A 12,043-nucleotide genomic window follows, 5' to 3' on the forward strand; every position below is an offset into this window, starting at 1 on the left:
TGTTGACATATAAATTCCTTATTATTATTCCCTTTGGTATATCCATTTTTCCACTTCTAAACCTCTGTCATGTCACCCCTAACTCCTTGCCTTTCCAGTGATTACAATTTTATCTTAGTTAATTCTTTCTTCATATAAAAGGTTTCTAATTTGGGGAGTAAACTTTGCCATCTTACGCTGGACACGTTCAAGTGAATTTATATCCATACTATAGTATGGATATAAATTCCTTATTATTATTCCCTTTGGTATATCCATTTTTCCACTTCTAAACCTCTGTCATGTCACCCCTAACTCCTTGCCTTTCCAGTGATTACAATTTTATCTTAGTTAATTCTTTCTTCATATAAAAGGTTTCTAATTTGGGGAGTAAACTTTGCCATCTTACGCTGAACACATTCAAGTGAATTTATATCCATACTATAGTATGGAGACCAAATTTGAAATGCATAATCTAAATGGGGCCTATCCAGAGTAAGATATAGCTGAAGAACCACACCAGGTGTCTTGTTACTAACACTTCAATTGATAAATCCCAGCGTCATCTTTTAACCTGAACTGCAAAATATAAATGGGGCCTAAAATGAGGAAGATATAGCTGATGAACAACACCAGCTGTTTTATCACTAACGTTTCGATAAAAATATCAGTCAAATTTACCTTATTACGATCATTTATTCATTGATTTTTTGGTCATTCCAAATTTGTCCTCGTCTGTGTCCCTAAAGCAGACAGGTAGTTGGTGTCTGAGGAGTGCATTTTAACGTGTCTCGTGGTAAGCAGCTACGGGGAAGGATTATCGCTACCTAGGTCTTCCGCAAATTTCGTTGTGTCCCTCACTAACTCGAGTTGCATTCTTCTTTTGAGGTTTCTCAACATAACATATCGGTGCAAGCCTTTGTTGCGACGCCTGAGTTTCGAGATCTTAGCTGCTGAGAGCTCCATTATTCTTACTTGCTCCTTAATCATCAGAAGCTTGTTGGGCAAGACGAAAGTCTCCACAGATGGCTTTGTCTTGACCATGGCTACAGCAACGGGCGAGAGTAAGGCAACAGTGCAGTCAGGAGAGGACTGATCAAGCAAGTGAAGGTATGAGTTGCGCATGCGGAATTATATACTATATCTTGTCAGGTGATATGCAATCGTGACCAATAAAACGAGGGAGAGTTAACTTTGTCCTCCTTTGATAGACGCTGTCTCCAGTGCATTCATGTCCATTGTATATTATAACGACCAAAACTGAACTACAGAAATATAACATGAACAATTTGCTACCGAAGAATAAGTATTTCATTACTAATGCTTGGAGAAAAAAGTTCTTAGTATCCTCTTTTTCCCTATTTCAAACATGTATACATTAATACACGCAGAAATCACAATAGCGCGATGCATCAAATGAACAAACCCACAAGGGCAATGATGAGGGTTCGAGCGTACGCCAGGGATGATCCCATCATTTCCGTACACCCTCATCACGGCGATTGTGGATTTGTTTGTGTAAGCATTAATTTTTTGGTATTGCATTCTTACTGGTCGTAATTACTCAGATCAGTTTTGCAATCTCAACACCAACAAGCTTATATCCATTAACTTTAACATCATTACCTATGTACTATTGTAAGAACCCAAGAATGAAGGTAAGAGCAGAAGTCCTATTGGAACATATGAGGCCTTTCCTATTTATAACCACCCAATCAATTTTATATATATGTCCAGTCTACGCTGAAAACAATCAATGGATCCTACTTCTTTTATCTTACGCGGTAATTGGTTCCACAAACCAACACCCCTGTTACTAATGCAGTATTTACCCAGGCATTTCCTAAATCTAAACTTATTAAATTGATAAATATTGTTTGGTCTTGATACTTTTAATACAATAGTAATATCTCTTTTGTATTGTCCATTCATGAACTTGTACGCATTAGAACATATGAATAAAGGTAAAAGCAAAAGGCTTACTGGCTATATGAGGAAGAATGAAGGGAACTGCAGAAGGCCTATTGGCCCATTCAAGGCAGATCCTATTTATTTTCCACGTTACATCATTCATATATCAATTTCTACCCTACGCTTGAAACAATCAAGGAATCCTACTTCTATTATGTTACACGGAAATTGCTCAACAAATCAACAACACTGCTACCGAACCAGTATTTACCCAGGCATTTCCGAAATCTAAACTTATTAAATTGATACACATTGTTTGGTCTTGATACTTTTAATACAATAGTAATATCTCTTTTGTTATGTCCATTCATGAACTTGTACGCATTAGAACATATGAATAAAGGTAAAAGCAAAAGACTTACTGCCTATATGAGGCAGAATGAAGGGAACTGCAGAAGGCCTATTGGCCCATTCGAGGCAGATCCTATTTATATACAGGTTACATTTTCCATAGATGATTTTCTAACCTACGCTTGAAACAATCAAGGAATCCTACTTTTATTATGTTACACGGAAAATGCTCAACAAATCAACAACACTGCTACCGAACCAGTATTTACCCAGGTCTTTCCTGAATCTAAACTTATTCAATTTATTCCTATTGTTGCAAGTTCTATGTTGTGTTGACATATAAATTCCTTATTATTATTCCCTTTGGTATGTCCATTTTTCCACTTCTAATCCTCTATCATGTCAGTAGTGAATAAGGAGACAGATTGAGGTAAAAAAATTTCAGACACGGTTGGGCACTTCCATGCCGACTTGACCCTGTTGGGCCAGATCGTCCATTCCTCTTATTTTGGGTGGTTAGGTTAGGGCACAGTCAGCGCACTCCTGGCTGGCTGGCGGTGGTGGGGTGGTTGTCCCCCCTGGGGTCCCGGGGGGGACCACCACCAATGGGGTACCTGAGGAACTGGTGCCCTATCCTAACCTGTTTTTTTGCACGATTTGTCTCGAGCTTTTAAGATGAGTCTAGGGCCTCAAGGAGGGGGTCTCTACTTATGAGAGGTACCGAGGATGAATGTACAATAGTTGGAAACCAAAAAATACACTGGTGAAAGGCATATAAACGTTTTTGGAGTATTTTAATGGCATGAGCAAAAATGGACGATTTGTCCCGGGGGTGTTACGAGAGTACTACGGTATCAATTTGGGGGCCCTTACTTTTGAATGGATCAGAGGGTGAATGTTCAATAGATTCAAACCAAGAAACGCAGTTGAAAGCGAATATAGAAGTTTTTGGAGTACTTTAATGAGGCTATGACTGAATAGTATAGGGAGCCTTTGGGTACAGCTCCATTTTCTGTAATGGTCAGAGGTGGATAACCCCAGTGGGGGTCAAGCATACAAGGGGGGGTCAAGATTCCTTACAAAGACCAAGTTTGGATATATAGGTGTAGTAAGCCTTATCTTGAATTTGCATGATACTGTGGGGTACATTGACATGAAGGGCGAGTCATAGGACAGGATCTGCATGTGAGATGGGTCATATTGGGGTTTTAAAGAAGTTAAGATAGCTTTAAAGAGTCCTGTGTGCTTGATAGTGGGGAAATGTTCAGTCAATAATTCTCGTGTTTTGAATCTGAATGAGGGGTCCTAGTTTGCGTTCTAGTCGTAAAATGAGTTCCTTAGTATATTTGCTATGGAAAATGAGCTTTCAGTACTCTATATAATTTGAAATGAGGTCAAGAAAGACATGTTTATGTGCGGGAAGAGTCAGGTTGGAAACTGTTTATTTCAGTCATCCCCCCTTGGCTTTGCTCCGTTTTCTGTAGCTAAAGTAAAGATTCCATTTTCTGTGGTATTCAGTTGAATACTGGTGAAAAAGGCTTACTTGCATTTGTATGGTTCTAACCTGTTTATAGATATATTTTTCGGGCCTCAAATTAGATTTTAATATGAAAAATAGCATCAAATGTATGTCTATCTTTTGTAATAAACGTTACAAGCATTAACAATACCTGTGATATTTCATAGCATACGAAAAGAAGTTTAAATAGTGGGGCCTCAGCCATATTGTGTTGGGGTTTGACACTCCAAACATTAATTTGACACTCGTAAATATACTATAAAGGAAAGTAGTTGAGTCGTTTAAGCAATTTAATACATACTGGGAATCTGTTCGTATTTTGTATTAAATTTCATTTTTTAACATCATAATAGTTTTCAGCTATTGTGGTGGGGGCCCAATAACTTCATATAGCGCAACGACTGGAGCTATCTGTACTTAGTCCCCCCTAAACTTAAAACTGTTGCACAATCTTACTTAAACACATTGCTAAACTCTTATACACAAACAAAAACTCAATTGTTAACTTACACAAATAAACCCAGGGCTTTCACATTCGCGCAAAATACTTAGTCCCCCCTAAACTTGAACACTCACAATCTTATGGTGCTTTAATTTCCAAAGCCTTCCAAACCTGCACTGGGTCCTGCCCAGCTGACTTGCGGCTGGATGGATTACAATTGAGCCAAAAACAGTTGGTCAGGGCGAGATACGGCCTCATTTTTAGAGACATTTACTATAGTAAAAGCTTGAACGTCGAAAACTGAATGCGGGCCTGCACGAGAGTTGTTCTTGGCACTCGAATGTTTAGAGATTAAAATACATAGAATCTGCAAGAGCCCACCCAAGTCGCTTACGCGGGCAATAGACATGTTTTTCGCCCAAATGTATTTATTTAAAATAATACGTCAGATAGAAAGAGTTTCGCATTGATATTATATTTACCTTATAAAGCCTCTTTATAAAAATGATATGTTACTGCGTATTATGATTGTTTTATAATAAATATTGCATAAATACTTACACGATTTCATAAACAAAAAAAAACTTTTAATGAGCCATGGTTGGAAGGCTTCATCATTACAGTAAATACAAACTTTTAAAACTAATTAAAAATATATGTCTCATAGAGGAAGATTTATTATTCAGGATATATATTATTTATTAATTAAGAGTTTCATTCTGTATAAAAAATGAAAGTTGCCAATATTTTCAAAACTCTGGCCACAAATTTTTTTATAAATGTTTTCTAAGGGAGTAAATCTTGCTTCCTCTCTTTCTCCCAAATGTTTCCTCATTTGCACAGGAGCAGAGCAACCTTCGTGCGGGCCCTGGTTCAGTTCCCCAACGTCCGAGCTAATGGACATTACAAATTTCACTAAATGATGCAGTATCTTAGCTGTCTCTCTAATTATAAAGGTGTTAATCTTTTTTTTTTAACCTTTGAGTGCTAGGTCTCAAAAAGGTTCTTTACCTCAGAAAGAAAGAGAGAGAGAGATTCTATTTTTGTCCATATTCGAGCGGAATGTTGAACAACCTTCGTGCGGGTCCTGGTTCAGTTCCCCAACGTCCGAGATATTGGACATTACAAATTTCACTAAATGATTCATTATCTTAGCAGCCTCTCTAATTATAAAGTTGTTAATCTTTTTTATAACCTTTGAGTGCTAGTTCTCAAAAGGTTCTTTACCTCAGAAAGAGAGAGAGATTCTATTTTTGTCCATATTCGAGCGGAATGTTGAGCAACCTTCGTGCAGGACCCGGTTCAGTTCCCCAACGTCCGAGCTATTGCACATAGCAAATTTCTCTAAATGAGGCAGTATCTCGCCCCCACCCCCCGGATCAATGATTTTAGGGCAGTAAATAAGCAATTGCAATCTAATCCCCCCCCCCCCTCAAAAAAAAAATACTGTTCATGAAAATGTGAGCTTATTTATACTAATTTATGAATATAAAAAAACAACTCGACATTTGTACAATTTTTATTTACATAAATAAATTAGTCTCTATGCCTTTTTTGTCTTCTTAGGAAATAATCGGTCGAAGGACATGCGAAATGGTGCGTCTGCAAATGGGGCAGTTTCTCATAGATACAAGACAATTACTGCATGTTACCATATGTCTGCAGGGCAGCAGTACGACACTCAACGCATTGTTAAAGCACACCTTACACAAAATATCAGCAGCCCAAGACGTTGGCGTAGATGTGTTCATCCAGCCCGTCCTCCAAAAATGGGGTGGTAAATGTAAGGAGACAAATAAGTGCAATTATGTACTATTCATAGCAGTTAGGAATTGTACTTATTTTCACTTAGTATTAAATCGTACTGTCAAATATATTGTGAATATTTGAGTTTACCCCAAAAACTGAATAGAAAACCACACCCTCACCTAACCGCCTTAGTTTTTGAAGATAATAATTTTATTGCTTCTTAATTACAATTAGTACTTAACCTATAACTATATTGATATTACAGTTTTATAAAACTAATAAAACAAAACTAAAATATATCAATAAATTGTAAAATAACTCAGGATATTTTAAAATTTTGTATAAAATCTATATTGTTTAATAAACCAGAAAAAAAAATTCTTGATATTTAAAACTTGTGTATTGCAAATTGAAATTGAAAATTTCATCCTAAAATTGTGTGTGTCTTAACAGAAAACGAGGAGAATTAAATCGGGGGAGGGAGTTGGGTAAATGTAACAGCCCCATAAGTGCAATTATGCACTGGTTATGACAGTTAGAAAGTGTACTTATTACACTTAGTATTAAATCGTACTGTCAATTCGGAGGATGGGTTGGTTCATCACAGTTTCAACATGGGATGTCGCATCAAAGTCTGTGGCCTCTTCGCCAGTTTCAACATCCATTTCATTAGCGACTATAGTCGTCTCTTCCGCCTCTGTTTCAACAGGAGAAGGCAAAGCCCGCAAACCAAGATTAGTGCTCATGAACCCGCTCATTGATCCAACAACGTCGACATCCATTTCATTAGCTGTGGCGACTGTTTCCATGTCAGAGGGCGTGGATTGCCATTCCAGATTCGCAGGCTCTACCCTACCTTCCACATCCTCATGATGAATTCCCCTTAAACCCATTTCGGCTTTAGTGCTCTCTTGCATATACCACAACATTAATTCTATACATCTGGCCTCTGTAACAAACGGTAATAAATCTTTGGTGCTTTTGAGATATAGCCTTAAGGCAGGTCTCACACAGACATCAGGAAATCCAAAATGTTCAATTAATGCTGGGAAAAAACCCAAACCTTCCATCAGACCAGTTAAAAGATGTTCATCTATGGGTTTTATAGTTCGACGCTGCGAAGATTCTCTAGCATTCTTAATGAACTGTGCATCCTTTTTAATGTTGACAAAGGTGCACTCAGGATACCATTGCGCGTGCAGTGTCCAAGGGTCGTCAGCGGGTTCCCAATTACGAAAACCATTCCCACAGAAAAAGCAGCGCATGTGGTCACTTAGGCCTGTAAATTTAAGAAAAAAAATATTCCCAGAAAAAGCAGCGCATGTGGTCACTTAGGCCTGTAAATTTAAGAAAAAAAATATTCCCATTCATTATTATTATTATAGCTCACATCCGGCAATGTTGTAATACAAAAACACACACACGCGCGCACACACACACACACACACACACACACACACACACACACACTTCCCGGGACCAAAGAGCCAGAGCTCCACCCCCGCAAGCACAATTGGGGGAGTAAACACACTTTTTTTTCAGATATATACAAGAGTTGTTACATTCTTGTACGGCCTAGCATTTCGGGCAGGTCCCTAGAATACAATCCCCACCTCGAAGAATCGTTTTTTTTTTTTACAACCAAGTACCCATTTTACTGTTGAGTCAAACAGAGGCTACAGTTAAGGATTTGCGCCCAGTAAATTCTCCCCGGCCAGGAGGATACACACGCACACACTAAAAATAACAAAAACTCCAACAATATTTGTTTACCACAGAAGAAAAATCCTGATTCTGCCAATTCGTGAGATGTTTGCTTGACACAACCAGTCCAGCTGAGGTCGAATGTTTCCAAACGCTGTTTGTATGTTGCCAAGCCTGGATATCTAGGTTTAGCGTATGGAATTACCCCCAGAACCTGCAAATCATCTCCAGTCATTTTAGTTTCTTCCTCGCGGGGTGGGGTCTCTAAAAAAAACAAAGATGCTCCATCACATATATGCATAAGACACAGGTTCTAAGTCAATTCTTTCAAAAACAAAAAAAAATAAAGAAAAATTATTTGAAAAGACTTCCTGCGTTTATACTTATTTTTTTTGTCCTCCCTCCACATCGCCAATACTAATTATTCACAGATAAACTAGTAAATTATATTTATACAATATACTCACGATCAGATGTTGCTATATTCTTTGGTTCGAATAGGGGTGAAAAGAAATCCAGCCCATATTCGAATGCCAGTTTGGTGATTTCCAAAGGAACGTTATTGTCCTTTTCGCCTCTTATGAAGGAACAATTTGGCGACACTTTCGCATGCCTACTACGGGGCGTATCGCCCTCAATCCAAGCATGCACAACTTTACAACAAAAGGCGCAGGAACAATGATCCGCAACTCTCAGATAATAAAATCCCTCATTCACCAGGTCTTGCGGGTTTAGCCACTCGACAGGCCAATTTATAAAGGTGTCTAAACGCATTTGGGCACATTTAAGACTGTCCCTGGAGTAAAACGTTTTAGTACAGGAAGGTTCCATTGTGTACTGGTGCGACACTGGCGAATGGAGGCAAGATCCTAGGCTATATATTGCCCGTCCTTTCCCTCCCCGAAATAAGTGTCAAAGATCGCTACATATGTGCTAGTTTCTTTTTTTTTTTTGGTTTGGCAATTCTAGCCACCGCTACTCTTTTTTTTTATGGCATAATTATGAGGAAACAGGGAAAGGAAAAAATGACTCGCAAATGTGCTAAATCATGTTGCATAATGCAGTGAATTAAAAAAAAAAGATGGCAGTTGGTAGTCTAGGAAAGGTGACCAAGTACTTATTTTTGGTGATAATTATCGAGAAATGTCATTAACTACATAAGGTATCCCTAATGTCAATAAGTTATCACAAACCTTCCAATAATGATGTGGCCTCCATGACTTTATATATATTTCATTAAGGGAATATGGTCTGACTATGGTTTTTTTTCATGTGGGGGGGGGGGGGGGGGGAACATTAAAAAAAAATTGTAACATGTCGCACTGTGTTTGACCTTTTCTGCTTCTGAAAAAAAAGGTTGCCAGTGTTTGGGTATTAAGCTGACGTATATTGATATTTTATGGCAAGATATTTTGAGATACATATTGCGCTATTTGAGGTGTTTTTTTTTATACTAATTAAGTCAGTGAAAAAAAAATGTTCCTATGGGCTTCTTGTTGGTCGAGGCCCTTATAATAATAATATAAATATTTGCTCAGTACGTGGTAACTTTTACACGCACTAGCAGGGATGGAGATATAAGGGCGCAAAGCCCCCACGACGAATATTCGCAGGGTCGACACAGGGTGGTTGACTAGGCTTTATCCAAAACATAAGGGAAAGTAAAAAAAAAAGAAAAATGGAGACGTGGCTGGAAACGCACACCGGATATTTAACCGATGAAGAATTTTGCAATAATGAAACTTGCATTGTGTATCCTGTAAACTGCATATCTTGCGTCCCGTACGGGATGGCGAAGGACATATCAGTGAAATACAAACACGCAAGCGCCTATGGTGAACGCAGGCCTTTGTATAATCTCAAGAGATGTGTTCCCCATGATCGCCCAATTCCTGGTTCAATTCATGTCTCCAATCGTCGAGCTGAAAATCTCCCCTGCGTTATTGCTGCTGCAGTGCAATATGGTATAGGGGCGCCTGTAGAGAACAATGAGATCGCCAAGTCGCATATAGAAAAATCCAAAGATCGTGATATGCTCACCGGATTAAAAGAAGATACAACGCAAAATCGCCTCATCTATTTCAAAAAGGCTATAGAAGCCATAACGAGATTCATCAAGTCTTCTCCGGAAATCGCACGAGTTGTATTACCTGTGGGTATTGGTCGCACCTGTGTTCAAAGAGATGAAGTTTGGGAGGAAACATATCTTCCAATTATCGAAGATCTGTATGAAAACTTAAAACATTACGATGTTAATGTTATATTGGTGCGTAATGACCAGAGCTCCAAGGAAAAAAAAATGCCCCTGGCAACTCTACGATGCGCAGTTGTCCCCCGCGCCGGCGTGAAAAGTGTATATAGACCCCCTTCCGAGTCACTACCTCACAAGCCAGCACTATGGAGCTCCCCTCCCTGATTGGCGACTTTGCCTCTTTGCCCATCTATAACAATCGTGATTGTCTGCTCTATGATTTGGATGCAACAAGCGTGCAGTTGAGCGAAATGGTGCACACTTTATGGGAACGATACCCCTATGCTCGATTGCATCGGAAAAACCTGCCGTACAAAAATTGTGCTGTTAGAACTGATAGAGATATCCCCGGCCTCATATTTGTTGGCGAAGCACCCGAATTCTGCAATAGGATGGATGACGACCCCTATGAAAGTTATGCTGTTTTACCGCACCTTATTGGATTAATCACCCAGTTTACCAACGGTCCAGCGACGCCATCTTCTTACAAAAAGCCCAGGTACGAAGCATGGAGTTTGGATGAGCATTTTTATGACGGCCTGAAAAATGATACCGAATACCAAAGATGGCGTTGGTTTGACAAAGCTCTGCGAAAAGCCATTGAACATATTCTTCAGAGAAGCCGAAGAGGACAAGTGGGAAGGATTATTTTCCCATATGGGTTGGGCAAGGCTTGCGGGCAGTATCTCACAAGTGGCGAACGCAACATATGGGAGACTAAATATTTCCCTGTGATGTGCAAATTAGCTCAGAAACTGCAAGAACGTGGTATAGACACTTTAATGATATGTCCTGTAAATAATGACACGCCAACTCGCTCTCCAACCCATGGCATCTTTAGACACAAGATTCCACGTATGGCCATTCCACCTGTTTCTACGAATGATAAAGACTCTGTTTCTACTGTCGGACCTGCCGCTGACGTGAGAGAAGACGGGTCAGCTGTCGTGGAAGATGATCCATCTACCGGCGCCATGTCTGTTACTTTGGGTGATGAAGTGCTCACTATTGTGGAAGACGACGACAATGAAGACAAAGAGAAAATGGAAATGGAATATAATGAAGATGAGATTAGAAAAGCTGTAGAATCTATATTGTAATATTTCATACAAATTAAACCACAAAAAAAGAAATGTTAACCTGTATTTTTATTTACTTTACCTAATTTCTCTACACACACACACATACATACACACACACACACACACACACACACACACACACACACACATTTATTTATTTATTGTTTCCTAATTTCTCTGTACAAAAAGAAAAACTATGAATTACATATTATAAAAGCCTCTAACAACTCTATGTGACAAGGTGTATATAAGACGAAGGTTATGTTAAAAAACCTTTTTAATCGCTTCGAGATGTGTTCCAACTACATGCGAGCCAAATTACGGAGACTCAAAGATTCTATTATTGAAGTGGATTTTCCCAACGATGATATATTTAAACCCGGGGACTGTATTGTCTATGATCTTCCTGCCCTACACCAGTTTTCTAATGGTTACTCCCAACAGCTGTGGGAAAAATATCCTTATGGGGTGGTTGAAAAGAAAATATGTCCTGAAACGCTTTGTGCTGTAGTTACGGATCGTGACACTCCAGGAAATATAATCCTCTCCCCGCCACCAGAACCTAATGTGCAGCCTTATCTCTTAGCCCTCATATGTCAATATAGTGTAGGTGCGTCTATTGAAAATAATGACATTAACCAATTTCATATTAAGCACAGTAAAGATATTGATTTAGTAGCGGGATTGCGGAGAGATACAACTATCAACAGACGATGGTGTTTTAAAAAGGCCGTGAGTCGCATTATGAGCGAAGCCAAGAGTAATAATTCTATCAAACGGATAGTTATGCCATTTGGTATAGGCTGCAATTCTCGGGTGGGTTGGTCTAGAGCAGGTGAAGAAGAAGAAGAATGGCTGGCATCTTACTACCCTACACTGGCTCATTTGGCCCATGTAATGAAAAAATGCAAAAAAGAATTTGTGCTGGTGCGTCCTAAACAAGATGGAGCAGGGAAAGGTCAAGTACCGCCACAAGTAGTGAAAAGACCATCGAGTAAAAGGAGGAACCTTAGATCTTATTACACTAACGACAAATAATAAAAAAGTGCTTGTTT

The 12,043-nt window shown here is 39.0% G+C and overlaps 1 protein-coding gene across 1 annotated transcript; it reads right to left on the reverse strand.

Moving 5' to 3' along the window:
* Positions 1 to 6,400: 6,400 nt before the first annotated feature.
* LOC138352289 (uncharacterized) lies at positions 6,401 to 8,365 on the reverse strand. The gene is made up of 2 exons (XM_069304663.1): positions 7,725 to 8,365; positions 6,401 to 7,230 (listed from the first exon to the last, which is right to left on the reverse strand). The coding sequence occupies exons 1-2, from the start codon at positions 7,954 to 7,956 to the stop codon at positions 6,515 to 6,517; spliced, it is 948 nt and encodes a 315-aa protein (XP_069160764.1). The 5' UTR covers positions 7,957 to 8,365; the 3' UTR covers positions 6,401 to 6,514.
* Between the last annotated feature and the right edge of the window lie 3,678 nt (positions 8,366 to 12,043).

The sequence above is a fragment of the Procambarus clarkii genome, chromosome 53 (genome assembly GCF_040958095.1).
Source record: "Procambarus clarkii isolate CNS0578487 chromosome 53, FALCON_Pclarkii_2.0, whole genome shotgun sequence".
NCBI lineage: Eukaryota > Metazoa > Arthropoda > Malacostraca > Decapoda > Cambaridae > Procambarus > Procambarus clarkii.

What these genes read in the sequence shown, in the direction of transcription:
- LOC138352289 (XM_069304663.1), bottom strand. Translation starts at nt 7,956, where the DNA reads ATGCATATATGTGATGGAGCATCTTTGTTTTTTTTAGAGACCCCACCC. An exon ending in ATCAGGATTTTTCTTCTGTG is followed by an intron (nt 7,231 to 7,724) that starts GTAAACAAATAT and finishes TTAAATTTACAG; the next exon opens with GCCTAAGTGACCACATGCGC.